General features: G+C 44.4%; 1 protein-coding gene and 1 long non-coding RNA gene across 3 annotated transcripts in view; one reads left to right on the top strand and one right to left on the bottom strand.

Moving 5' to 3' along the window:
* Positions 1-27,858, bottom strand: part of LOC127589522 (uncharacterized) — a 134,340-nt gene that overhangs the window by 95,981 nt on the left and 10,501 nt on the right. The gene's annotated exons all lie outside the window — the stretch shown is intronic.
* On the top strand, positions 1,026-26,029 carry syt3 (synaptotagmin III). 2 transcript variants are annotated; one of them, XM_052048695.1, is made up of 13 exons: positions 1,026-1,223; positions 6,734-6,847; positions 7,580-7,899; positions 10,619-11,008; positions 12,448-12,556; positions 13,054-13,230; positions 15,118-15,244; positions 17,146-17,364; positions 19,044-19,164; positions 21,158-21,329; positions 21,417-21,546; positions 21,649-21,745; positions 23,397-26,029. In XM_052048695.1, the coding sequence occupies exons 3-12, from the start codon at positions 7,749-7,751 to the stop codon at positions 21,739-21,741; spliced, it is 1,689 nt and encodes a 562-aa protein (XP_051904655.1). In that variant the 5' UTR covers positions 1,026-1,223; positions 6,734-6,847; positions 7,580-7,748; the 3' UTR covers positions 21,742-21,745; positions 23,397-26,029. The 2 variants fall into 2 exon arrangements, with proteins under 2 accessions (XP_051904655.1, XP_051904654.1); XM_052048694.1 differs by having other exon boundaries at positions 1,026-1,345.

Raw genomic sequence — 27,858 nt, 5'->3', positions numbered from 1 at the left:
GTGTGGAACTAGCTGTATAGTGATACTGGCAGTATCATAGTAATAGGGATATCATGTTACTAAATGTATTGTAGTACAACTTGGGTCATGATCCCATTTGTATTGCGATATTGCTTGTATAATTATCATTTGCTGCCATTTCACAATACAGGCTGTATCATGGGAATATTTGTACTGTATCATGATAGTAGTGGTATTATTTCACTTCCTGTATCGCAATAGTCATTATATTCTATCACTAAGCATTGTATTATGAGGTGTATTTTGATACTAGCTGTACTGAGGTACTGCCTGTGAAGTATCATCATGCCAGGTGTATCATATTACTAGGCATATTGTGCATATAACTTGTATCATGATTGCATTGTGATGCAAGCAACCCAATAATACATGGTGCATCTTGGTACTAGCTGTATCATGATACCGGCTTTATAAAGACTGAATTGTATTATGATAATGATTTTCTAATGAGACTATAAGTACCATGATACCAGCTGTATCAAGGTATCTTGTTCATCATGCTGCTAGCTCTATATATATTCCTGGTTGCATGTGATACTACCTGTATCATGATACTAGCAATAGTGTCCTCGAAACTTTATTGCGGTACGAACTGTATTGTGATATTGGCTGCATCATGACGCAAGCATTTTAGCAACACTGGCAGTATCATAAGGATACAGCTGTATCATCCGAACAGTATCGTGACACCAGCTGTGTCGTGGTACTCGAAAGTCCAGTAACTCTATTGGAACCACACATGCACACGGAGCCTTCACACCGTCACCACCACCATCGAAACACCTCCAGGGACCTAGCAATGGCAGCGCTATTGTTACTATAATTATGACCTAATCACAGCTGTAACAGCACAGATATCATGCTACGTGTAGGTAGTGCGCGCGCACACACACACACACACACACGCGCGCACACAAAACACTTCACACACATCAGTGTGCCTTTAGTAGAGGGGAGAGAGAGTGAGAGAGGTAGAGAGCGAGGCAGAGAATTAGTATTCCGAGCACAGGGCGGGAAGCTGAGAGCGAGCATCCAGCAAGGAAGGAGGAGGAGGAGGAGGAGAAGTGGGGTGGTGGGTTCGGAATATTAGAGCGAACAGGAGGGTTGCCATCATTTGCTCCATTTCTCTCCGGCCTCGTCAGCTCATCCTGGCGCGTGCGTGCGTGCATGCGTGCGTGCGTGGAAGAGAAAGAAAGAAAGAGGTGGGAGAAAAACAAAACGCTGGGACCGCCTGCTTTTTTTCACTGTCCCCCCTCCATCCCCTCCAATTGTGTTTTTACCTGACGTGACGGCAGCAAGCGACGAGATTCGTACACGTTCCACGGTAGGAACGCGCGCACTCTCACACGCAAACATCCCGTGACGCGCGCATCAATGTTTCATTTGTAGCCCGCACGGCGTCCTTGTTGCTTTTCTTTCTTTTTTATTTTTTTTGTGCACGTACTGTAGACGCTCCAATTTAGTATGATTTTTTTTCTGGGCCATCAGCAACGGCAGACGTTCTAGGATGACGCGCGCACACGGCAGGTTTACGTGCGCGGTCGACGACCGTCTCCGCTCCCCCGCTCGCAGATCCCGCGGGGCCACGCCCCTTTACCTTGACCACCGAATGTGATTCATGCTAATAGGCGCGCGTGTGTGCTGCGCCTGCTGCTGCTGCAAAAAAAAAAAAAAAACGGTTCCAGTTGGACCAGAACATGACAGCCGGTGTGGAGAGTAGAACCTCAGCAGTGTATTTAAAATAGAAATACATGACCGATAGCAGTCAGTTAGGGTGCAGCTATCATTACCTACATGCCGTCAATATCCAGCCTGTCATAGCACAAAGAGGTGACGTGAAAGTCGTGACCTCTACCTTCCAAGTGAGAAATCGGCCCGTTTGTGAACCACAAAATGCCAGGGGGAAAGCGGCCCAGACAGAAGCAATCGAAAGCAAAAACGTCCCATTAGGCAGAACCGATGGATTAACCTGCCACGTCACAGATAAATGAGCCAACCAGCGCTCGTTAAACTCCCCGAGTCCTAAAAATAAAAAACAATTGAACCGTATCTTTGTACACAAAGAGGCCGTGAAGGTGGTTGAAGGCGGGTTGTATTGATCCATATCATTTCTCGCCGGAACAACAACATGTTTTATTCAGTGCGCACGCCACTGTTGCTTTGTTTGGCTCCTGGATTCCATTTAAAAGGCTGCAGTTCAGGTTCTGCCCACGAAAAAAAAGAGATCAGAACATATTCCTCCCGTCCTAAAGGATTTACACTGGGTCCCACTCAGCTGTAGAATAGATTGAAAAATTCTGCTACCGGTTTACAAAAAACGGAATGTCTTGGGTCCTTGAATACATTAAAGAAATGTAAATTGAATATCAGAGTCCAAAGCAAACACGGTGAAGTGCCATTTAGCTGTTATGCTGCACACAAATGGAATAAGCTGCCAAGAGAACTACAATTAGCCCCAAGTGTAAATGCTCTTAAAACCAGTTTAACCCCCCCCCCACTTTTTCCCCTGTAGCTACGATTAAAGTCTTTTAGAGCATTTCGATAATCAATCATATTTTTCCAAAATCACTTTCTTGCGCTGCTTGACAATTTTCGCAAAATTTGAGTTTCTCTACTTTGCTTTTAAATGTCTCATATTATATTATTTTTTTTGTTTGTTTGCCTTTTAATGTTGCTTTGCAATGTGAATGTTACCTTGAGTGTGAAATGCACAATTGCACATCAAGATACCTTGAAAAATAATCCCTCATTAATGTTTTGCTTGGCCTGTTGACTGAGTGGTTAGTGTGTCGACCTCACAGTGGAGAGGTCGTGTTGTTCGATTCCGGCTTTGGCCTTCCGGTGTGGAGTTTGCATGTTCTCCCCGGGCACTCGTAGGTTTTCTCCGGGTACTCCAGGTTGCATGTACACTCAAAATTGTCCCTGGGTGTGAGTGTGAGCGCGGATGGTTGTTCATCTCTGTGTGCCCTGCGATTGGCAGGCAACAGGTTGCGAGTGTCCCCTCCTACTGCCCGAAGACAGCTGGGATAGACTCCAGCACACCCCCATTCCCCCAACCCCCGCGACCCTTGTGTGGAAAATGGATGGATGGATGTTTTGCTTGGGTTGAGGTTTTTTTGTTTGTTTGTTTGTCTTTTCTCAGAATCTCTCAGTGAGGCAATTCCGTTGTCCTTGTCTTCCCTCCTGTCACACGTGCTCTTAAATTTTCGACTCACATTTTCGATTGCACAATCCCATCACTGTGGAAAAATCCCTTTTAAAACTTTTGCTTAGGTTGGTAAATCTCAATCTGAGTGTCCGAGCAAATCATCTTTATCTTTGCTCTGGGACTTTCCCAATCATTCCCAAATTCAGACAAGGAGTATCAAGAGATTCCATGACCTTGTCACTCGGGAAATAATCATTTACAAATATTCTAGTAGGGTTGGGGTTGTCTTCACAATGAAAAAAAAATCCTGTCATGTCTGAGTCAGGGAATTCCAAGGTTGGTGTCTTCTCTCCTGTCAACCGTACTCATAATCTACTCATTTCTAAATCCAGTCAAATTGTAAAGAGAGATTCCACAATCCCGGCACTCAGGAAATGACGCCGGTTAAATGTTCTGATTCAACTAGAATTTGATGCCTGCATTAATTGGAAATCTCAAAGCAAGGGAATTCCATCATTCTTGTCTTCCCTCTCCTCTTTGCTTTTTTCAAAAATAGCCAAGGTGTGTTATTCACACCGGATTAAAATATTTGACATGCACGCCGCTTTAGAAATAATCCTTCATAAACCTTCTGCGTGGGTTGGGATTTGTTGTTAGTCTTTCCCGGAATCTCTGAGCAAGGGGGAGCCCATCATGCTCGTCTTCCTTCTCACCCTTTCCCAGCCATTTCGAAATCCACAAAAGGTGTTGATAGCGATTCCGTAATCCCGCCACATTGATAATAATCCATCATAAATCCTTTGTTCTTTCTCTTTATCACAATCTCGGAGCAAGGGAATCGCATCTTTAATCCAGTCATTCCCAAATCCAGTCAGGGGATGAAGAGAAAGTCCATATTCCATCTCTTGTGGAAATAATCTTCCGATAGCATCGGGATTTTTTTTGTTGTCATTTCTATTGATCAATTCCAAGATGGTTAAGTGGCATTTACAGGTCAATTTTTTTTATGGGGTGGGGGGGGGGGGAATCTGGAATTGGGATGGATCTCTATTGGTAAGGTTTTCTATATTTTGCGCTCTGTCTCGTTCATGGAGTTCTCCGCCCACCCGTGTTGTGGAAACTCCAGTCCACTGCTGGGAATGATGCAACATAACCAGCTCATCGATTTGATAGCCTCCTGAATTGAAATAGTAATAGCAAGATGGAGTCATAAAAAAAGGAGGATAGTGCTTGTTAATGATTAATTGGAGGTTGTCAGTTGAAGTTTTATCTTGACTGCCCTCCTTTCCACCTGTTCCCTTCTCATCTAACCAGCCTATTGTCTCTTGTGATTTTCCTTTTGTGTGCCATAATGAGAAGCCAACCTTGCCCGATGGCACGGTTGCAACTGGGCGGCCCTGCTGAGAGTATCGATCCCAAGCGGTGCGCGAGACCGTGGAGCGTCTGCAGGAGGTTTTGTGTTGCCGCGCGTACACAAAAGGCTCCTTTATCCTGTAGTCATGGAAATGTTCCGCTTCCGCGACCCGTGTATACTGTGGCCGAGTTGCTTAGCCATTTTAACGGTAACTGGACCCTTAGAAACCTTAAAAAAAAACATTTGACATTTTACTAATCAGCAAACAAAATACCGTTTTGGCCCAAATATAAGACGGTGTTTTTTGCATTGTGAAATAAGACTTAAAAAGGGGGGGTCGTCTTATATTCGGGGTCTAGACATTGTACCCATTCACGCCAATAGATGGCGCCAGATATTGAAGCGAATGCTGAGCTTGACTCCCCAGGCCAAAGTGAACTCCTGCCACGAAGAATAAAAAGAAAAATAGCGGTAGCACAAAGAAGAAAAATAAAAAATAGCGGTAAGAAGGAAAAGAGAAGAAAATAATAGAAGAGATAACGGAAAATGGAGAAACGTCGTGACAATTTGGAGAAAAGTGGGTCGAAGATCAGCCTGGTGAACCGGCAGCTGAGGAGAAGTTATGGTGTCATTTGCATTTCAAAAACCAAAAGCCATTCATTTACAAATGTGATTGCACTTTAGATTTGAATGAGGCAAAATAACATGTTGTTTCTCGGAGATATATTGTTATAATCATTTGTTGTTTCAGATGTACTGTAATTATTTTCTGTATAAAAATTAAAACGGGGGTTGTCTTATAATCAGGGCCGTCTTATATTCGGGCGAATACAGTAAGAATTTGGGAAAAACATACCGTACCAAACTAAGCTAAGTAACGCCCTTACTATTGTGTATTTATTTAATTTTTTTCTCGGCAGATGCTGATTCCAATATTTGGCAGAATAAAATTCTGATCTCATAAAATAAATTTTCATGTAATTTTAGGATTGATTGGAGTGAAAAAAATGCAAACCGTAGTGCCCCAAAGTCAACGGGGGCCGCACTGCTGAGTGGTAACAGGATATCAGTGGATGTCAACAATGTCTTTGACTGACGGCCCAGCCCGCAACCCGCCCCCCCTTCCAGGCTCGCGGTCCCTTCGCTACCAGACGGCCATTGCTCATAGTGAGACATCTTGTTTAAAACCCACTCAGACAGATTTACTGGAGCGGGGACCCATGTTAGCAATATTGGATCTTTTTGTTGTGCCCCCCCACCCCCCCCCCCCCCCCCCCCAATTTTGAATTCCACAGCACGGCCAGATGAATAGACGAAAGTACTTCTTCCTTAAATGGACAGACGTGACAGTCTGTGACGATTCAAAGCCGGCGGGACTCGGCCTCATTCTTGCCCGATGCGGCCGACCGGCTGATTGATTCATTTATTGACGAACACTCCGGCCGCCAGCTGCCACTCAAAAGACAAACGTCTCCCCGAACGGCATCCAGCCACCGATGGATCAATAGTCCAGCTTCGCTCCAACGCGCTCTGAAAAGTCGCCCCTCAAGATGGCCTCCTGCCGCTCTTTTGCCTGCTATTTATTTGCCCCCTCTGACACGTTGATATGACATGAAGCACATGTTTAAAATGGTGCAAATGAGCATTTTGTGTCCGAGGCCAACAGTTGCTGCCGAAAAGGACTCAACCAAAGCTTACCACTCGGAGGAATGGAGGATTTGTGATAACTAGCGCCAGTGATACTGACAGAAACGTGCTAAAACGTGTGGGATGTTAGCTTTTAGAAATTAGTGCAAAGCATATTAGCCTATTCTGTGGAAACAAGTATTTACTATCCAAGTGCAAAAAGGAATAGAAACATGCTTTGTGACATCGGAATCAGAAGTGAGCATTATAAACACTGTCTCATGATATTTTTTAGAAACAACTGTACTACGTTATAGTGTGTGCGGGTGTACCTAATCAAACGTCCTGTGAGTGTGATTGATCTTTACTTGTCCCTGGAGGTGTCCAAGCTTTGAGAAAGTAAGAGTTTCAGGCTCTGACCTGTTTTGTTTTTGTTTTTTTGCGGGGGTGGGGGGGGGAGAGCAGAAAAAGTACAAAACCAACATTTTCCCCCAGGAGCTCATCAGCATACAACTTACTGGGTTTGGAACGTTTTTATCCTGGTTTTAGACTCAGACTGGTGTCTTTTATTTGTGTGCTTTCAGGTGATGTCAGGCAGCTTGGAGAGTTCTTGCAGAAAGTCCGTGATGATTGGCTGATTGGTTTCAGCCACAGGAAAATAAAGCGAGCTGCTTTAGCAACGTGACAACATGCCAAAGGTTACACACTCACACTCAGGGCCAGTGATTCCTAACCAGTGTGCCGGGACACATTAGTGCGCCATGAGACCTCTAATAGTTTGCGGCGGGACATTATCAAATTTCACTTAAATGGTGAGAAAATTATTTATCAATCACAAATAATGTGTGTTTGTCCATCTATCTATTCCAGCAACTTATAGTGACAGAAAAAACAAATAAATGATCTTCTATTGGATGACAAAAAGTATGAAATTGACATACTGTATGTATCCTCTTTTTATGACAATTTTGTTTGGTGGTGCGCCGTGCGATTTTTCGAATTTAAGTTATGTGCCTTGGCTCAATAAAGGTTGGGAATCTGTGCTTGAGGCATCAACACACACACACACACACACACACACACACACACACACACACACCCACACACACACACACACACACACACACACACACACACACACACACACACACACACACACACACTTGTAATGCCCACAACATGTCTGCCTCTACTATTGCTTCAGTTATTTTGACATGAGACACAGCTCAAAATCCAATCATTTAATTCCCGTGAACTTTCCAAGTCCAGGATTGCAATTGGACTTTCCAGTATACCGACGAGGAACAAAGTACAACACCCCAATACTTTACTTCCCAGTAAAATTTCCTCGTGCAACTCCTTAGTACAGGTTCAAATCAGAAATTTCCAGTGTGAAGACCGAAGTCGTTGATTTTGTTTTTTTCCCCCAGACTAAGTGAGTCAGTGGGGTCAATCACTCCTTCATGGGCCCATCATCATTCCGGTCCGTGTGATTCCGGCCCCGACGTTAACGGGCTGAGCCTTATCTCACGGGTGGCGGGTCGAGGCGCTGTGCTGTGACTGGCCGAGTGCGGGCGAGAGTGCGATGCAGATTGGAGGATGTCGGGCGACTGGGATGAAGACTTGTGCAAGAAGGCGCTGATGCTGGTGGAGGAGCTGTGCTTCAACTCGCCTCGTGGACACAGCCAGAGTGAACTGTGCCAGGAGTTCAGCTACCTGCTTCGGGGACGCAACAGACAGCTGGACGCAGGTAAGGAATGTCGACCCGACCGTACCAAACTGAATTGGGATTTTACTGGACAAGTGCAGTTGATATGAATGAGAAGGCCCGATACGTGTGACGTATCATGTTGGTCATGGTTTAGGACTCTAGAAGAATATGCTGGTGGACTGGTTAGCGCTTTGGCCTCACAGTGCAAAGGTGCAGGGTTCGATTCCCGTCTCCGGCCTTCCTGTGTGGTGTCTGTATGTTCTGCCCGTGCCTGCGTGGGTTTTCTCCGGGTATTCCGGTTTCCTCCCACATTCCAAAAACATAAGTTGCAGGTCAACGGGAACACTCTAAATTGTCCCTGGATGTGATTATCAGCACAAACGGTTTTATGTCTATGTGTGCCCTGTGATTGGTTGGCAATCAATTCAGTCTGGACCCCCGCCTACTGCCCAAAGACAGCTGGGGTAGGCTCCAGCACGCACTGCAACCTTTGTGAGGGTAAGCGGATCACAAAATGGATGGATGGATGGAAGAATATGGTGAAATCCACGCCGGACCAATCTGAACTAAACTGGCGGAAAGTTTTCTGAACTGAAATGAAGCAAAAATGAGGATTTGATTTACCCGCACAACTCCTATCAACTAAAAAGATCCCAAAATGGAATATTTGGCATACTCTCAAACCGAACCGAAACGTACCACTAGGTAGCGTCCCGACCGCTGACAATGGACTCACTTTAACCTTTTCGGGGACAGCGGTTACTACTGTGGACATTTTATCGTGTTATCAGGTTACAAGTTGCATGAAGGGGGGAAAGTAAACTGAGGATGTGTGCCGTGGCATGTTTGCTGCCGATGATCTACGGCGAGTGTAAACAGTTTCAAAAGATGCGGATAGGTGAAATATTCACGGCCGCATCTCGTTTGTTTTACGAGAATCCGAAGAGTCTCACGATGAGAGCTCTTTGATTGTGAGCTCCGATGGGCTCGGCGCTCGTCGGCGAAGGCTCTTACGCAGATTGCCACGTACGTCGCCATGTAGATTAGCCCGGATTGGTCACCGCCTTGGGAGATTTGCAACTGGAAATGTCAGGTCGTAGCCCGAGGCGATTGTGTCGGAAGTCTGCGAGGCCCTCGGAGGAGCGTAAAAATGGCCTTGTCAGCCGAGCGGCGAGCGGTGGCAACTGGATGTGATTGACAGCATGTGTCAGAGCCCGTCGCGACAAAGACGAACCTTCCTCACCGCCATGCTGCTCACACACCAAAACGTGCTTGACTATGTCGACCGACGCTTTGGCCTGAGAGCAAGATCTTTTTTGGTCATAATTTAGGGTTTGTTGATGTCTTTTTTTCTTTTTGCTGGTTCTTGGTGTTATTTTTGTTTTGATTGTCTTTGCTTTTATGAGTCTGCTTTTCTTTTTTACTTTTATGAACAGCTTTTTATATCGACTGTGGTTGTTTTTTTTTGGGTTTATTTTAGCCTTTTATATTGTTTTTGTCATTGTCATCCGTCCTTCATTTGCTGGGGGGATTGCTTTTGTGTTTGATTTTTTTCCCCCTTTATCAATACTGTTTGTGTTGTATTAGTCTTTTAAAAATGGCTTTGAATCTTGTGCTTTATTTGTATTTGTTGTTTTTGACAAATGTTTAAAAAAATGGTGGTCTCATTTTGAGTTTTTTTTCTTTGATTTTGTCTGTAATGATGAATTTGTTTTTTTATTTTGGTTTTGATTTTTCTTCTTGTCTTTGATTTTGGGTATGATTTGATCTGAATTTATTTTGTCTCTTTTTTGTCTATGATCGGTTTGATCTTTGAGGATTGATTTTGCCCCTTTTTTGCCTTCACTTTGTCCTATTGCTTGTTTTTGTCCTTGATGTTGTCTTTCATTATTCTCTTTATTGTCTGTTTTTTAAAATATAAAATCAGAGCGCTATCAACACATCGTGACATGTTGGCCCCTACTTCCATTCCCCCCCCCCCCCCCGCCCCCTATATCCGCTCTCCCCTTCAACTCCCCCCCCAATCAATACTTGAACCTTACTCATAGCCGTCGCCAGCCTCGGCCTTAAATCACCGGCAGCTTGCTTTTCACCCACCTCTCCTTCACACGTGCTCGTTTTCATTAACTTCCTTGGGACAAATGAAAAGCAGGAACGGACGCGCTGGCCAAGAACCATCTCCCTCCGTCTATTATTGTCCCCAGAGGCACTCGTAATATTTTTTTCCCCCTCTCGTGGGGCTAACTGAGGCGAGTGCAATATGAAAAAGCCCTCCTGAATCTCCTCCCACCCCCGCGTCTCCGCAATCATTTCGCTGAGGAACAAGTGCCGATTAATGACATACACAGACTGATGAATAATTCACAGGAGGCAGGCAGGCAGGCAGAGGGCATCATGGGAAAACTGCCAGCAAGCAGCCGGCGTTTTCCAGACGCTTTTCACAATTCCGCCGCTGAGTGATTGAACGTCTTGGCCCAAGAAAAGATGACCTTGAGAAAGAGAGCCTTTGTTATTTATTTGATAACTTGAGTCCAAATGGGAGCCTCGCTCTCAAAATTGCGTGACTTGGGGAATTGTGGCCCTTGTCAAAGTGTCACAGTTAGCTTGTCAACAAGATGTTTTTTCTGTCAGTCATGAGTTATTTCGTCGATTGGTAGTGACTGCAGTTACTCAGTTCTATAATCTGTGTGCCAATTAGTGTCCTGGCTTTCCAATCAATGTTGTTTAGCTAACGAGCGTTCGGGCGTTGCATTTGCAGAGATCTCTGTGAGTCTGCTGTCGGTCATCGTGACGTTCTGCGGCATCGTTCTGCTGTCAGTGTCGCTCTTCGTGTCGTGGAAGCTATGCTGGCTGCCGTGGCGGGACAAGGAGGGCGGCGGCCTGAGCCTGACATCGGGGCTGTTGCCCGGAAGCGCCGGCGTGGGCGGCATGCCCGGCTCCTCCTTTCTGCCGCCGCTGCTGCAGCGCAAGGAGGGCCAGTCGTCGTCGTCGCTCTACCCCTCGCTCGGCCAGCAGGGGCAGCACCACCCGCACTTCTCCGACCTGGTGGGGCTGGAGAGGGGCGATGGTGGCGGCGGCCTGGTGGGCGGCCCGCATGAGACCCAGGAGCACTCCTACCTGGACATGGACTCCTATCCCAACAATGCTGGTGAGACACTTCATAAAATAATAAAATCCTTAAAAATAATAAAATTTTTTCTTTCAACAACTGCGTTTTATCTTCTTGAAAAATATGCATTACCCTCCTCTTAAAGAATCAGATTTTTTTTCTCACCCTCTAAAAGATTTTTTTTAAATTTAAAATAAAATACCTCATTCTCAACAGACACAAAATAATCTAACCCCCCCGCCCCCGTCTTTGCCACTCCCACTCAAACGATCACACCCTATTACTATTTTCTGTTTTATAAAAGGCCTATTTTGTACCCATTTTTTTTCCCTTGAAAAATCCAAACTTCATCGGTGAATTTAATTTCCTTTCATGTAAATGTAAAGCTCCCATAATGCGTTTTGTTTCCATGGTTATCATCACATTTTCCTTTTAGGGCTGCATCATGCAAAAAAAAAAAAAAAAAAAAAGCAGAAAGGCCTTTCATGTTGAGTGAGCTGTTCCGAAATGTTCCTAATCAAGTGCCCTGTGAATGTACATTACATTGCTATTTAAAGTGTCTGTGTATGCACACTATAAATAGCCCACACTGCACTGCTATCGCCAGTCTTGTCTGGGGGAGGGGCCCGTATAGAGTCCCTCGAGCTGGCCCCCATCAGAATAGAACTAATTGGGGCGTTTTGGTGTCCCCATGGCGAAGTTGCCTTTTTGTCATTTCATTATTAAATGCCGACATTTACAGCAACATGTTGTTTAATGTGTTGTGTCTTGGGTGTTTTTTATGCTGTTGAAGACATCCAATGACAGTTGTAGACCATGCTACTTGCCCCAAAGTCAGCTGGGATCGACTCCAGCTCACCCACCATGCAGATAACCATATGCCAGAGAGAAAATGGATGTATTGATTCAGTAATCATCTGAAAAGAGTAGAAAAAGAAATGTTTTTGCATGTCCCCTCCCCCATATATATATTTTTTTTGGGGGGGGGAAGGGGTTTCCTGGAAGAAACAAAAATCTTGAAAATATTCAGAATTCCCAAAATAGATGCTTTTATTCTTGCAAAGCAAAAATCATTTGTTGAAAGATTTTTTTTCCCTTAAAAAAATGGTGTGAAAATGGGGGAAACAAAATTCTAAAGGAAAAAACACCAATATTTTTCTCTGAAAAGAAATATCCTTTTCAACAAAGTAAGAATGTTTTTCAAATGGAAAAAAATACTTTCTTGAAAAAAACATAAAATTGAAAAATAGGAAACATTCTTCATCAATAAAACATTTTCAAATAGTTTAACAGTAAAAACATGTTGACGATAAATGACTATATACAAAAAACACATACAAAAGTTCTTGAGAAGAAAAAAAAATCTACTCAAATAAGAACTAGTATTGAAAAATGGTTTTAGTTTCTGCTTCCACAGTAATTAACGCAGAGTTTCTTCCTGATTTGTGTTTGTGTGTGTGTTTTGTTTTTTACATCAGGAACGCTCAAGCTGAGCCAAACGTCTCCGGACGTGCCCAACTCGGAGGGCGGCACCCACCCCCACAAAGATCTGCCCAATGCCGTCTCCCAGCAGCAGGTCGCCGCACGGTCAGTTTGCCTCCACTCACATGAAAACCATAAGTGGCATCATCAATTGACATTCATCAGTTCATGACATCCTCAAGTGTAGCAAGTAGCTCGCTCAGCATCTGCGACAAAATGGCGCAATCAATTAGATTTTATTCTCCCGCCCCAAAAAAAAGACAAACTTTTATAAATATGTCTATTTTCTAAACGAATGAATAAATAAAATACAAATTTTGCTAAAATATATATATAATAGGACTTTATTTTTGCAGAATTACAATGTTCCTTAATGGGAGGGAAAATATTAAAACATTTCATCTTGGGTTTAATCATCAAATTAATTCCCTTGGCTTATAAAAGCCTTAAGTGCACTCAAACACATGTTTAGTTTATATTAGACCGGGCTTAAAAAATAGTTTGCAATAAGGCCAGGAAACGGTCTCACCTGATATCCTGTTGTGTGTGTGTGTGTGTGTGTGTGTGTGTGCGTGTGTGGGTGTGTGTGTACATATGTTCAGGCCCAAGCCGATGACTCACCAGCTGTCCAGTCCCGACTTCCACGGCGAGGAAAAGGAGCAGGTGACCAGCATCGGTCAGATCAAACCCGAGCTCTATCGGCCCAAAGGTGACCAGGGTGACGGCAAGCAGGGTGAAGCCTGCGGCAAAATCAGCTTCCTGCTGCGCTACGCCTTCAAGTGAGCACACACACGCGCACACGCACGCTAGCCAAGGTGGTGGGAAGATGCTGAGTCAGCGTCTGCGCTGAGCCTTATTGACTTTATGTTCCTTGCCCGCCGCCTTGAAAACAGAAAACGTCTCCAAGGTGGCTTGCACCTCCATCCACATCAGCATCATTTTATTGTCTGCACCAAAAACACACAAGATAATGAGTATAGAGAACCGGCGAACAGTAATGATGGTACACACCGGACACAACATTTGGGACGTACGATGTAAGTCACATAACCGTTTCAAGTTATGGGGTGACATCCTCAACATGTATGCTCAGTGATTTAACAGCCACTTGTAAACGAGAAGTGGTCCCCCGCCCCATTGTCATTTAGGGGAGAAAAGCATCATTTAAAAAAAAGACAAAAAAAGCTATTTATTTCTAAAAAAAAAACTCCAATGAAAAATTGAAAAAAATTTTTTCAAAAACTGTTTGGGGGAAAAAAAAAGATTAAAATTTTTTTAAGGAATTGTCTGAGTCTGATCGTGGCCGAGGTTTCGCAGAAACGTGAGGGCATCACACGGTGGGCGGTGGTGGCATTGCACCCTCATGCGCTATTGCCTGTTCCCATGTGGCCCATGTGTCGGTTTTTAATGGACTTTGCCGATTGAATGTTTGTTCCCGGGAGAACGCAACGAAGATTGACTCTGTTGTTGTGACGCCGGCAGCATCCGTTTGTGTTGTCGTGCGCTAGCAAACATGCTATCCTATCTGCTTTGGCTCCATAATGAGCCTAAGGAGTGGACCGAGTCACATCATAAATCATCTTGCCCTGGCCCTCCTAAATGGGATACATGGATGCATTTAATCATGAAGCTATCCCGTCGCCTGGCTAATTCCTGCCCCACGTGTTTGTGTTAGTGTGTGCGCGTGTGTCGTTACGCTTTCAAGCGGCTCAGCATTTATAATTCATGCACCGCCTTTTACTTTCTTGACCATCAGCAGTTTGTGGCGCCTTCGTAATGCTTCAATGTGTCGCCGCCGCTGCCAGGTAGAAAAAAAAAAAGTTAAAAAAACAAAAACATTGGAATGCGAGCTTGTTATTTTTTTCAAAAGACGCCCACTTTGTCAGCGGCGCTGTATCAAACTGAGAGGACTTTCGAGTAGCTCGCGGGTTCTCTTGCAGTAGAAGGTCTTCAAAATATTAGACACGGCTCTATCACTGTATGCTGTAACAACATTCCTAAATATTTTGTTATATGAAAGCAATGTCTACCAAAAAAGCAAATACCGAATATAAACATTGAAACAAAAACACTGCCTTGTTTTTTTAATGGAGTCAGTGGGTAGGATTTTGAAGATTGAATTTGGGAATGCTGAAGAGTTGAAGCTGCTCACCGTTTTGGACAGTTGCGGACTGTCAATTAAATGATGAAATTATTAATTCATCTCCAGGCTTTGTCCGCTGATTGTCATCATCTCCATCCATGATGTTCCATGAGTGTTATTGCTCTAATTGCCATAATGGAGGTGAACACGTGCACTCCGATCGGGTGCTTTGGTTGCCTTGTCGAGAAGCTTGTGTGGCGAATTTGTGGCCTAAAGTTCACGGTGAGTGGATAATGAAGAGGCGACATGCCGGCTAATAAGCGCGGACACCGCATAACGAGGTCTGATTAGTGGCCGCCCTCTAATTAAATACACCATGTTGCAACACACACACACACACACACACACACACACACACACACACACACACAAACCGGTTGTTGTGCTATTCTGGTCCGCCATTGCCCCAGAGACAATCAACCTCCCACCTTGTTATTTGTGTACACAGCCAGTCCAGGTGTGTGTGGGCCGAGCATGTCTGGCGTATTGGCCTAAAATGTGTGTGTGTCTGTGTGTGTGTCAGCACGGAACAGTTAGTGGTGAAGATCCTCAAAGCATTGGATTTGCCGGCCAAGGATGCCAACGGTTTTTCCGACCCTTACGTCAAGATCTACCTGCTGCCCGACCGCAAGAAGAAGTTCCAAACTAAGGTAGGCTCACCTGACCAAAGTTTACTTCCTCCAAGAGCTGCTGTTGATGATCTAAATAGGAATCTTGTTATGTGTAATTTGTTAGCATCAACAAGGTGATCTTTTGGGATGACTGGATGCTGAGCAATTTGTTGCCTGAACAGGCTGCTGTTTAAATGGAAATTTTGGTTATGTGGTTATATAACCAAAATTCTTAGGTTATGCCGTGTCGCATGGCGCCATGTCTTCAAGCAGCAGGATCATTGTTTCACTTCTGACTAGATTGTTGCCTAAACGGGCCGCTGTGAAGAGTGAATCAGGGTTTTGGGAGCAGTGGTTTGTTGTCTATCTTGAAACGACGGAGCAGAATCAAATCAGGCCCGACTAAATTACTGGCAAGATAGGTTGCGGTAGACACTGAAAACAAGGAACTTTGTCATCTGGAATCTAACCGATGTTGCACCATCGCAACTGTATGCGTCGAAGCGACATTCCACTACATGCCCGCTACTTCCGCTTCGCGCTAGCTTGCGCTGCTAACAGGAGATGACAGGGCGCTAATAATAAGCGGGAGTGACAGATCCTCTCAGGTTGGATTTAAACGACTGAGCAAGCATCGCAAACCAACGCCTTGTTGCCGTCTTTGTTCATTCCATCAAACGCTTCGATTCCTGCGGTGAATCAGCAAACTGTACAGAGGGATGAAGTCAATGTGCTCCTTTTAGCATCTTTCCATGTCTGCGGCGCAAACACAAAATGACATCTTTTTTGTGAGACCAGATGGGAAATTTTTAATGAAGGTCAGTTGAATTATCTGCCTCTGCGGAATTCAATTTTGCGCTCTACGGCCGAGCATAAAGGTTGAGCTTCTTTCTCAAGGACGTTTCAGTGAGTACGACCTTGCAATTAATCAAGAGGCGTGTCGATTTGGAGTATGTGTGGGGCCCTTTTTCTTTTTAGTTTTTGTTAGGCGGTTTACAAAATGTGCCGGAAATGTGGGAATGAAACATGCGTAGCGTTAAGCGGCGATGATTGGATAACAGCGGGAGAGGCAGCCAGATAAGAAGCGAGAATCAGCGAACGTGTCATGGGAATTAATAGCTTCTGTTGAAACCAGGCAATTGTGCCAGTACCCAGTGCGTAGGTCTCCCATTTTTCATGGGCAAGGAGAGATGGTACAAGGTTTGGAGAGAAAGAGAGAACAAAATGACAGATGACAACAGCATCAGTGGCAGCTGCTAGTACCTGATTGGGGTAAGTGGTTGAAAAACAAAGAGGTAGAAAAAAAAAGCACGCACAAAGCAGAAAAAAGTGCATTTCGGAAAGTGGTTATAAAAAGAGAGTGGGGAAAAAGAAGCAATCAAAAAAAAAACAATAAGACCTGGTGAAAAGTGGCACTTGGGCACTTTGTTGGACAACCGGGTGCTAAACATTAGTGGGGAAGAAACAACGGCAGGTAATAACCAAAGACAACAATAAGACCCTTTGGAACCATCAGGACGGAGAAACGAGAGAGCAAAAAGTGTTGATAAAAATGACAACGCTTCATAGCAAGACTTAGTCGGGGAACCCGGCTGGACGAAAACAAGAAAAAAAAGCAGAATAATCAAAGAGGGAAGAACGTAACAACACCTTTTGGCGCTTCTTGGTTTTATTGTTTGGTGCTTTCTACCGCCTTTATTACCGATTTGTCTTATTGTTTATTGTGCTTGTTAAATTGCTCCATGTACAGGACTTTGTATGCAGCGATGGCTGTTTGAAAGTGCTCTATACATACTGTTGACTTGACTTGACTTGAAGAGGGATAAAAGAGATGCAAAATGATCTTTTGGAATTTGGTTGGTGATCCTGAAGCTGAAAAGAAAGCACAAAAATCAACAAGAAAAGACATGAAAGACTTGCTTGCGATTTACGGTCCGTAGGTGCACAGAAAGACGCTGAACCCCGTGTTCAATGAGACGTTCCAGTTCGGCGTGCCTCTGAACGAGCTCCACTCTCGCAAGCTTCACTTCTCCGTCTACGACTTTGACCGCTTCTCCCGCCACGACCTGATTGGGCAGGTCGTTGTGGACAACCTGCTGGACTTCAGCGAGGGCAGCGGAGACAAACCAGTGTGGAGGGATATCGTGGAAGGCACTGCGGTGAGTGAACACCGTTGGTCAAATTTGAGTAAAATCACGTCAAAGGCCAAGTAAACGAACCTTGATTCCGTTCTCTTTGCGTTCACTTTGCAAGTTCAGTTTGTTGCCGTCCATTAAAATGCATACGTCTTAAAACAGGTCTCAATTTTGGTTCTGATCCATTTCGAAGCTAAGCCTCAGGCAAACTGAACTATGACCACTGCACAGGGTAAGCCTGAAATGAATCCAAAGGTAATTTGTTGATGCGTGACCGGTATCTTAAAACAGTAACGTTAAGCTCATAATGTGGCTCTGACACAAATCCGACCTAAAAGACCGAAAATGGGCATAACTGGTTTCTCAGATAAATTCCTAACCTAAAAAAACGAATGTGGAGCTTATTATTTTTTTATTTCCTCACGAGGGTCGCGGGGGGTTCTGGAGCCTACCCCAGCTGTCTTCGGGCAGTCGCCGGGGGACACCCTGAACCGGTTGCCAGCCAATCGCAGGGCACACACAGACGAACAACCATCCGCGCTCACACTCACACCGAGGGACAATTTAATGCAGGGGTTTTCAAACTCATTTTTGTCGCGGGCCACATCGTAATGACCATTTCCTAGGGAGGGCCATTATGACTATGAAAACATAATGGAGTCAAGAATAATGGTTCACTCTATGATTGTTTCAATTAGTATAATGAGGGATTTGATAACAAGAAAATGCTGACCGTATCTCGCTTATTTATTATGTATGAGAAGTTGAAATTTTGGTACAGACTTTAGCAATCATTGTAGAAGTTGACGTGTTTGATTTGCTTTCGCGGGCCACATAAAATGACATGGAGGGCCAGATCTGGCCCCCGGGCCTTGAGTTTGACACCTGTGATTTAGACCGTCCAAGCAGCCTGCCATGCATGTTTTCTCCGGAGTACCCGGAGAAAACCCACGCAGGTACGGGGAGAACATGCAAATTCCACACAGGATGGCTGGAGTCGGGATCGGACCCTCGGCCTCTGCACTCTGAGGTCGTCGTACATGAGTCTAGACTCATTTAAGTGTCCATGAGTCTAAATGGACACTTTAAAAAAAAAAAAGGGCCTGACCTTGTGAACGTCGCATTCACATCGCACTGGTTAAACCAGAGTGAGACCATATTGAACAACCAATTTAGGCCAGCGCGCTGCCTGATCAATAAATGTCTTTCATTAACAGCTCACCGTTTACGTTGCGTCTACTTGCTTCTTTTCCAAAAGGCACATTTCACGTCCGCGTATTGAATACTGATCGGCGGTTGACGTTAAGTCTTTGAGCCCTCTAACCGTTTGCCGTTCTGGCGTGTTCCTTCAAAGTTACTTTTGATGAGCGGTGCACACGCTGCAACGTATCTGATTGGCCGGCTGAATGACGACAAGACGCGCGCAGACTCCGACTGAGGGAAAAAAAAGGGCGGCCAGTCCATTACAAATGAAATATTCATACGAGACAACTCATGGAAGTCAGATTTATTAAATAACTGCAGTCTCCCGAAAGAAGTATCGATCTGAAAGGGATGCGAGGCATGAAAAGAAAAGAGTCACCGCCTCCAGTCGGCAGTGACAGAATGGCGCATGATTTTATTTACAGCGGCACATCACCCGGCCGCCTCGAAAGCCGCTAACCGCCTTCTTTCTCCCTGCCGCCTGCCATCTGAATCCGCAGGAGAAGGCCGACCTCGGGGAGCTCAATTTCTCGCTGTGCTACCTGCCCACAGCCGGCAGACTTACGGCCACAGTCATCAAGGCCACCAACCTGAAGGCCATGGACCTAACTGGTTTCTCAGGTGAAGGGGTAATGTAATTTCCAAAGAACTGATCTGGATGTGACTGCGTTCTCAGGTGAAGGAATAATATAGGCCCGAAAGAACTAACATGGAAATAAGTTTTCTATGGTAAATACTGAACGTCGTTCTAAAAAGACCAACTTGGACTGGTTCACTGTGTTTAGGACCATTTGGAACAATCTGGTTTTCTCTGGTAAAGGACCAACGTGGACCTGACAAGACTAATGTTAGACCTGACGGGTTTGTCAAGTATAGGACAGACTTAAAAGAACTAATGTGGAACTGACGGGTCTGTTCAACAAAGGACCAAAACTGACCACAAAATGACAAAGCTTCACCTTGTCACGTTCTGCCCGAGGCGATGAACAGATCGCCTCGTACAGAACAAAAAAAATAAAGGGGTGGATTCCCAGTAAAGCAGACACGGAAAGATCTTGTCAGAAAAACAAAAGAGTCTTTAATGACTAACAGAAAGAGCCCGACAGGGAAACGGTAACAAAAAGCGCTGGTCAATTAAGGACCAGGAAATAAGGAAACAACCGAAAACGCTCGCTGAAAAAACAAAGTGCGAGGAAGTACTGATTGGGCAATATATATGTATACAATTTAGTGACTAACGCAAATAGCAAGAGTAATGGCCGCAAGGCAAGAAGGCAACGAGTAATCTACAATAGAGGAATTAGCACGAGAGACCAATGGCACGGCGTGGAATTCTCCGGCAGTGAGTGGAATGCCAGAGCCTCTTAATAAGGGCAGATAATCAACCCGAAATAACGGACAGGTGTGCAGTTGGCGGAGGGAAAAGCCCGCCACCTGCTGGCGGGCACGGGACGTAACACACCTGACTGGTTTTTCCGAGTACTAGCTATTTATTTATTTTTTGTAATCAAACTTGAGTAAAGAACTGCAAAATTATCTAACGGTATCTGATCAGTTTCTCATGTAAAGGATTACCGGTACCTGGAACTACTTTGTTTTCTCTGATAATTGACTGACACAATCATGACCAGTTTTTCAAGGACAGTCATACCTCGGTTTTCGACCTTAATCCGGTTTGGAAGGCTGTTCGAAAACCGATTTGTTCGAAAACCGAAACCACGCTCTTTAAAAACAAAAAATCTTTATTGAACACGTCTGCTCACAATGGAACGCTACATGAGGAAGCGTCACTTCCTCATCTACCCAAAGAAGCGTCACTTCCTCGTGTAAGGAAGGCGAGAGGAGTCAAGTGGCGCATTCACGTGCGCTCAGTTTGGTCGAGAACCGATTTTCGGTCATAAAAAACTCAAAGTTTTTGGTCGAAAGCCGATTTTGTTGTGAACAGAGACGTTCGAAAATCGAGGTTTGCCTGTAAAGGAGAAATCGAAATCTCGTAAACGATGAATGACTAACTCGGAAATACTTGGACTACCTGGAAATACTTGGTCTTCTCAGGTAATGGACTCACATGAGCCTCACCAGTTTTTCTCACGGCAAGGACAGCACTAGACCTGACTAGTTTTCTTTGGTAAAGCTGGTTCTGAGGAGAGGAGATTGACTCTGTTCTTGAAAGGTCAGGTTTATTTTCTGTTCCATGATTTTTGCTCCTCGACAGCAGTGTGAACATTCTGGCAAGTGACACCTGTTCGCCGCCGCCTTTGACTGACAGACGTTTTATTACTCGCCGCTCTGGGAGCATCGATGGTGGCGGCAACAGTAGCGTTAGCATTAGCAACATTGCCCTCCCGGAATAAACGAGATGGCAACTGTTATCGCCAGCGTGTTCTCGACATTGCCAGACAGACGCTCGGGAAATAGAGTGCGGAAAAAAAAAAAAAAGTCGGCAGCGTGGGTGTGTGCGTTTCCCAGGGCGGCGCGCTGCTGAATGAATAACAAAGCATATCAACCTGCTGATTTTCATCCGCCGCTGTTCCCCAAGGTGACTTCACATCACGTCACGTTCCGGACACATTTTTATAATTGACGTCTCTCTCTGTCTTCCTCTTCCTATCAGACCCTTACGTGAAGGCCTCATTGATCTGCGATGGTCGCCGGCTGAAGAAGAGGAAGACATCCATTAAGAAGAACACGCTGAATCCAACCTACAACGAGGCACTGGTGTTCGACATTCCCAACGAGAACATTGAGAGCGTGTCCATCGTCATCGCCGTGATGGACTACGACTGGTGAGCCTTTGCCGTGGAGCCGGTGGACCCGCCCAGCATCAATACTTGTGACGTCCAATTTCTTTCTTTATTTTCATTTCTTTTTAGCATCGGTCATAACGAGGTGATAGGAATGTGCCGTGTGGGCAGCGATGCCGACGGCCCGGGGAGGGAGCACTGGACCGCCATGTTGGCTAATCCACGCAAGCCAATAGAGCACTGGCATCAGCTGGTGGAGGTAACAAGTGGAACCCTGAGCCTAATGTAGCCCCTTAGCGTTAGCCCTCATCTCTTACGCAACCATACAATGATTTTTTTTTTTTTTTTGCCGTCTGTGCAGGAAAAAGCAATCGGTACGTTTGTGTCGACGAAGGAAGAAGCGTCACCCTCCTCCAAGCCACACATCGTGGTGGACAGTCCTCACTCCGATTAAACGGGTCTGTTGTTTATTCCCCCTCTGCGTTGTGCGTCTTTATTTGTTTATTGACTAGCATCCTTGCTCGGTCGTTACAGTAATCTGTATGGCGACTATTCTTTAAGCTGCCGGTTGTCAGGCGGAATGTGAGAAGAAAAACGGGTCAAGCGTATAAAATCTGAGCCTGACGGCGAACGTGGCGATGAAGAATTTGTCATATTTGGGCGTTCTCAAGCCAAGGCGTGCATATCATCCCATGTTACAGCCATGTGTGGATGCTGCATTGGCAGAACAAGGACAAGAGTACAAGGACTGTGGCATTATTGTTATGGTTCCAGGCCAGTCCGGAACAGGATCGAATCCCGCAAATGTAGTCGAGGATAAAATCGAGTACAGAAAAAGGTTTATTTCTGAAATAAGGTCACGAGAGCGACAAAGTACGATAAGAAAACCTTTATTTGTCTCATAATGGAGAAATTCCCAATTTACAGCAGCAAAATTATGAAAAGGAGAAGTAGAAGAACAAAAAGTATATAAATAAATCAAGTGCAACATAAATCGCTGGGAACAACCCAGGGCTAAATAACGCTATGAACAAAAGAGCTTGCAAGAGGCAAGAGAAAAAACAAAACGCAAAATCGCTATAAATGAATCAAATCCAATAAATGAATAAAACAAAAACGCGCCAAGGATAACACTACCAAAACAAAACAAAGATGACAAGAGAACCAAATCAGGATACGAATAGGACTAGGTATGAGAATAAAAAGAAAATAAAAGCCTTCTATAAAACTTACAATGAAGGAAAGACATGCTGTATGTATGTAGGAAACTGGACTATCTCAGAATTGTTTATGTTATTTATCCTTTGTTATGTGTTCACAAACGCCCCCATACAATTTATTTTGTGATTTCCTCGCTTGATTTTTTTGTTTTGGTGCATTATTTTCGCTTTTTTTAGTGTCAGTGAAGTGATCATGAATTTCCGTTTTTCGGAGGCTGTCTTTGAATGCCTCTCGAGTCGAATGAGAAGAGAGAAGGCACGAAGTCGGGCGCAGACGTGTCTGTGTTTGTCGAGACTGTTAAAAGCATAAATAAAGTGTATGTTTTAAAAAAAACAAATCCACAGCTCTCCTTTATCGGAGCTGCAACATGTATCTATATCTAATTGAGCTATATTAGCCTACTATCAAAATCTTTTTCCATTTTCAAACATTTTTTATAAAGCTCCAGGGAGCCACTGGATGTCGCGAAAGAGCCGCGTGCGGCTCTGGAGCCGCGTGTTGCCGACCCCCGGTGTAGGGTGATAGTATTCATTTTACTGTTTAGGGTTTTGGTTGAGGATGGGATTCAGTTTCAGGTTTCTGTTGAGTGCTTGAGATGAGGGCCAGCGTTGAGATTTCTCGGGTTCGGGCTTAAACTTTGGAAATGGCTACTGGAATGGGTACGGGGTTTCGGCTTGGGTTTGGGTTCGTGTTCTTGCTTGATTTAGAGTCGGTATGAAAGTTAGGGGTCGAGTGTATAAAAGCTTGCGTGCGTGCGATCAAGAGTCTGTCAGATGTGGGCGCGCTTTAAAGTTCTTATATAACGCCCTAAAGCCTTTTCTCTCCTCTACCCAGTCGAGCTCCTGCCGTCGGCGGCCTAATTCTTCTTCTTTTCCGCTTTTTCCTCAGGTCCACAACCGTCTCTCCACCTCCAGACGTTTCCTTTTTCTCTCCTCTCATCTGTGAATACACCTTTTTTTGCCATCAAAGAGAAACTCGGAGATACACTCAAAGTTGTTGTGCTTCCGCTCAATCCGTCGACAAAAATAAACAAAACAAAATGAAAAAAAAACCCCAAAACAAACGACGACCACGCAGCAGCGGAGACAACCACAGCAACTTACAGTCAGTTTGCTGTCTAGGCGTAGTTGATATTTAGTATTTGCTCTAGGCGGAGTTTGCTGTGATAAACTCTTAAAAAAATAAAATAACTACACTTCAAAAATTAAGCCATCCTCAAGGGGGGGTCACCAGGAGTGGGACCAAATCTCTTGTACAAAATCTCAGAGAAGAAGATTGACCGTATCATACAAGGTAGCGGGACCTGCTGGATTCACCGGGCCTTGCCGGCCTTTGATGCACCCGAGCCCAGGAGGAAGGAGGACCAACGTGGTCTTCATTGATGTCAAAGGAGCCAGGACAGGACTGACTGTAGCCTGAGCATGTTACCTTGTGTCCTTCTTCTTCACGCATCCGGTCGTCATCATGGCTTCTTCTTTTAACATTCTCGGGACGGAGCAATGTGAAGTTTGGTACCAGGAATGCGAGGGACGCCTAAAAACACTGTCCGACTTTTCCCTGGCGGATGCATCCCAGGGGGAGAAAAAAATACAGGATTTAGCTTTGAATTTTTCCCATCACAAGCTTTAGAATCATCGAGTGACACGTGGCACACGTCTGTGTTGCTTTTATCCGTGTGTTTCCGTGTTCGTTGGTGTGTTTGTTTTGTACTTGTGTGGGTGCGTGTGTGTGTGTGTGTGTGTGTATACGTATGCCTGTGTGTCCTAGTGACCTCCTGCTGTGATCATTTCTCCCCGTACCCTCCCTGCACCACTTCGTCTTGGTCTGACTTTACCGTCCCCGCCCCCTCCCCGCCCACCCCCAAACTTCTACGAGTTCTATCTCACATAATAAGGAGCCATATTGTTGTGCGAACAATATACAGATGGCAGAACATCGACATTGCAACATCAAATAAAACGAAAGTTGGGCAATCACTTCAAGGTTGGAATGTGGGTTGCAACTGCTTAAACTAGGCGGCCCAGTGGTCCAGTGGTTAGCACATCGACCGCGCAGTGCAGAGATACCAGGTTCAATTCCAGCTCCGGCCTTCCTGTGTGGAGTTTGCATGTTCTCCAAGGGCCTGTGTGGGTTTTCTCCGGGTATTCTGGTTTCCTCCCGCATTCCAAAAACATGCACGGCAAGCTATTGTCCCTAGGTGTGAGTGTGAGTGCAAATGGTTGTTCATCGCTGTCGATTGGCTGGCAACCGGTTCAGGGTGTCCCCCGCCTACTACCCGAAGACAGCTGGGATAGGCTCCAGCACCCCCACGACTCTTTTGAGGAAAATTGGATTGAAAATGAATGAATGAACTGCTTAAACTCCACCAAGAGGAATGTTTTCCCACATTAATGGGTACGGGTTTTTAGGTTTGGGATTTGGCTCCCAACACTACCAAGGCGCTATTTTCTCCACATAAATCCCATAGATTCAGGACTTCTGAGGCTTCCCGGTTAAATTCACTTCACTTGCAGCATTGTGTCTCGGGGGCAATTTAGTGAGACGGTCGTATCCAACTGTCATGTAATCGCTGGAAGGAAGGGAGCTCGCCAAAGGGACAATAGTCACAGAGTGTTGGAGTCTTTTTCAGCAATTGTCCTTCAGGCATCCTCCTCATTTGGAGCGTAATTGTCGGTGCAAACGTATTTAAGTGGACAATCGGGAAGGGAACCACCAAATTTAAATCCAGTAAAACTACATTTCTGAACGCGGAAGCCCATCGAGTGTAGCGTTTGCTGTGAGCAGGCTCTGCTCACCCGTCTTTTAAAGACCAGTAAAAATGATGGCTCGTTCAAGATCGGGATACTCCATGAACCAGTTCAATTGAACTGCAGGGCCATACGGTCGCCTAGTGGCAGTTTGTAGACACAGTTGGAGTTGCTTTTAAAATACAGTCAAACTGCTCACCTGACTGATCTTACAGTCTGTGTAACGGCGCTCCTTCTGAGCGCCTCATGAAACCCTTCTGGCCTCCCACCCTCTTCCTCCCTCCCGGTGTCGTGTAACTCTGTCGTGCTTCTCGCTGTTTTGTGTGCTATGCGAAAACCCGGGCGACGGTCATAAAAATACAACAAAAATGTTTGGGTTTTAAAAAAATTCATCTGGTAAAATGAATGGAGATGAGTGTGCGTCATGTGACTTGTAGAGTATGGATCAACTTTATCCGAGTCAAAAAATGATCGATCCGGCGGTCCCAGGGCTCCATGACACGCCCCATCTCGCATCCGCTCGTCAGCTCATTTTAACCCTACTTAACCACCATGCCGCCGCCTCATTTTAAACGCGCCCCCTTTTCTCGTCTACCTTTTTCACCATACATCCTTCCCTGTCCTCCATCTTGTCCCCCGCCCCGGCTGTCTTGTGGTGTTGTGAATGGTCGCGATGGAGATCTGCATGCTTCTCAATTAACACGAATGATGTCAACTCGATGCAAAATGACATAAGCAACACTCAGAGCTATTAAAAAAAAGAGAGAAAAGAAACTGATGAACTAGTTACTAACACAACTAATGACCACAATGATGATGAGCGAGGTAAATAAGTGTTTTCTCTCTGTGTCAGAATTAAGATGCCTATTTATCAATTGGAATTATTTTTGAAATGAAAAGGGTTTATTCTCAAGTATGTTTTCTTTTTTTTGAAGCTGGGGAGCAATTGTTTCAGTCCGAGGAGAGTGAAGCAATGCCATTGGAAATAAAAGATCATGTAGCCCGCTGGCGTCTATGACTTCTTTCACACGTGTGCCATGTGTAGTGCTGCTGCACACTCGCAGCCAACAAACGCACAAAGAAGACAAAAAAAGAGTATTATATAATATAAAACATGGCAAAATGTACCTTCACTCCATTTTTAAGTGTATTTTTTTTTCTTTTTTTTGCTATATTTTTTTCCATTTAATATTTTTGTCTGTTTTATGGATATTGTGATTTTGTCTGTTTTTTTTGGTGTATATTTTTCTTTCATTACTTTTGTCAAATAGTTTTATATTTCTAATCTAACAATCTTCTTTATATTAATGGCTAATTTGAGCAAATATTGTGTATTTATCATTTCATATTTTCGGAAGATTCTGTGATTCTTTGTTTTTTGCCTTTTCTAATATTTTTCTTTTTTCTAATATTGGGCACTTTATATTTGGAATCTCGTTTGTGTATTTTTCACAGAATATTAGTGTAATTTTTATTTAATATTTTAAGTCAGTTGTTGTATATTATTTGAAAATGTTCTAAATAATGTTTTTTTAAATTATTCTTTGATATTCCCGTTGTAAAAATGTTGTCCTGTGTTCTAAATATTTTTTCTTTTTTTTCCAAGTGGTGCCTTCACACATACTTGAGGAATTGTCATCATCGACATTTTGCATCTTGCAATAACATTTTGCATCCTCCAACACACACACAAACACACGCACACACACACACTCCATATATTTTTTCTATTCTGATTTTATGTTTTTTGCATGAGGATTTCTTTTAATTTCTTTGTGGGGTGGGCACCCTATCATTGCCTCTTTCAGCGCACATCCAGTATGTATATAATGTGTAGGATGCTGCAAGAAGAGGAGCACTGACTGTACAGACCACACATCAATATTTGTCTATCAGGACCGACCAAATGTTCTCTGCATTACGTCATCAGTGTGTAATTATTCAACCACTTTGCCATGAATTCTTTATCGTAGCAGCATTTATTTTGCCCAAATGCAAAATGGAGCATGACTTGGTTTCGTTGCCTCCATCTGGACCCCCAGACCCCCACCCACCCGCCACCGAACTCTTCATAGAACAGAGTCATTACCTCCTCCTCGAGCTGAAGATCGCCACGAGGAAGAAGAGCAATCTGGAATGATACCGGAAGATGACAATCCAAGAGGGAATGGGGGATCTATGTGAGTGTGTGGGACAGAGCTGGATATAGACACACACACACACACACACACACACACACACACACACACGCGCGCGCGCGCGCACGCAAACACACGTGATGACGCACTAGCTCGAAAAGAAATATAGGCGGGGAGAGATGGGGGGGGGGGGTAGAGTCTCCATGGCAACATTCCCACTGACGAGAAGAGGGAAAAAACTCATTTAGCCATGAAGACATTTGACTCAGTAATATCTCAAATGTGCATTTAAAATACTGGTAGTTTAGCTTTTTCCATTTTTTTCTCATATTCGTGTATAACTTTTTATGTATAAGATTTTCTTTAAATATAAGTTTTGTTTTCTTTAGTTATTAAAAAACGTCTCCCTAATATTTTTGTATCGTATACTGATTATGTAATATTCACCCCACAAATGTTTAACAT

Source organism: Hippocampus zosterae, chromosome 17 (assembly GCF_025434085.1).
Source record: "Hippocampus zosterae strain Florida chromosome 17, ASM2543408v3, whole genome shotgun sequence".
NCBI lineage: Eukaryota > Metazoa > Chordata > Actinopteri > Syngnathiformes > Syngnathidae > Hippocampus > Hippocampus zosterae.
Note: the sequence above shows the minus strand (reverse complement) of the source record. Positions and strands in the feature narration are given on the sequence as shown.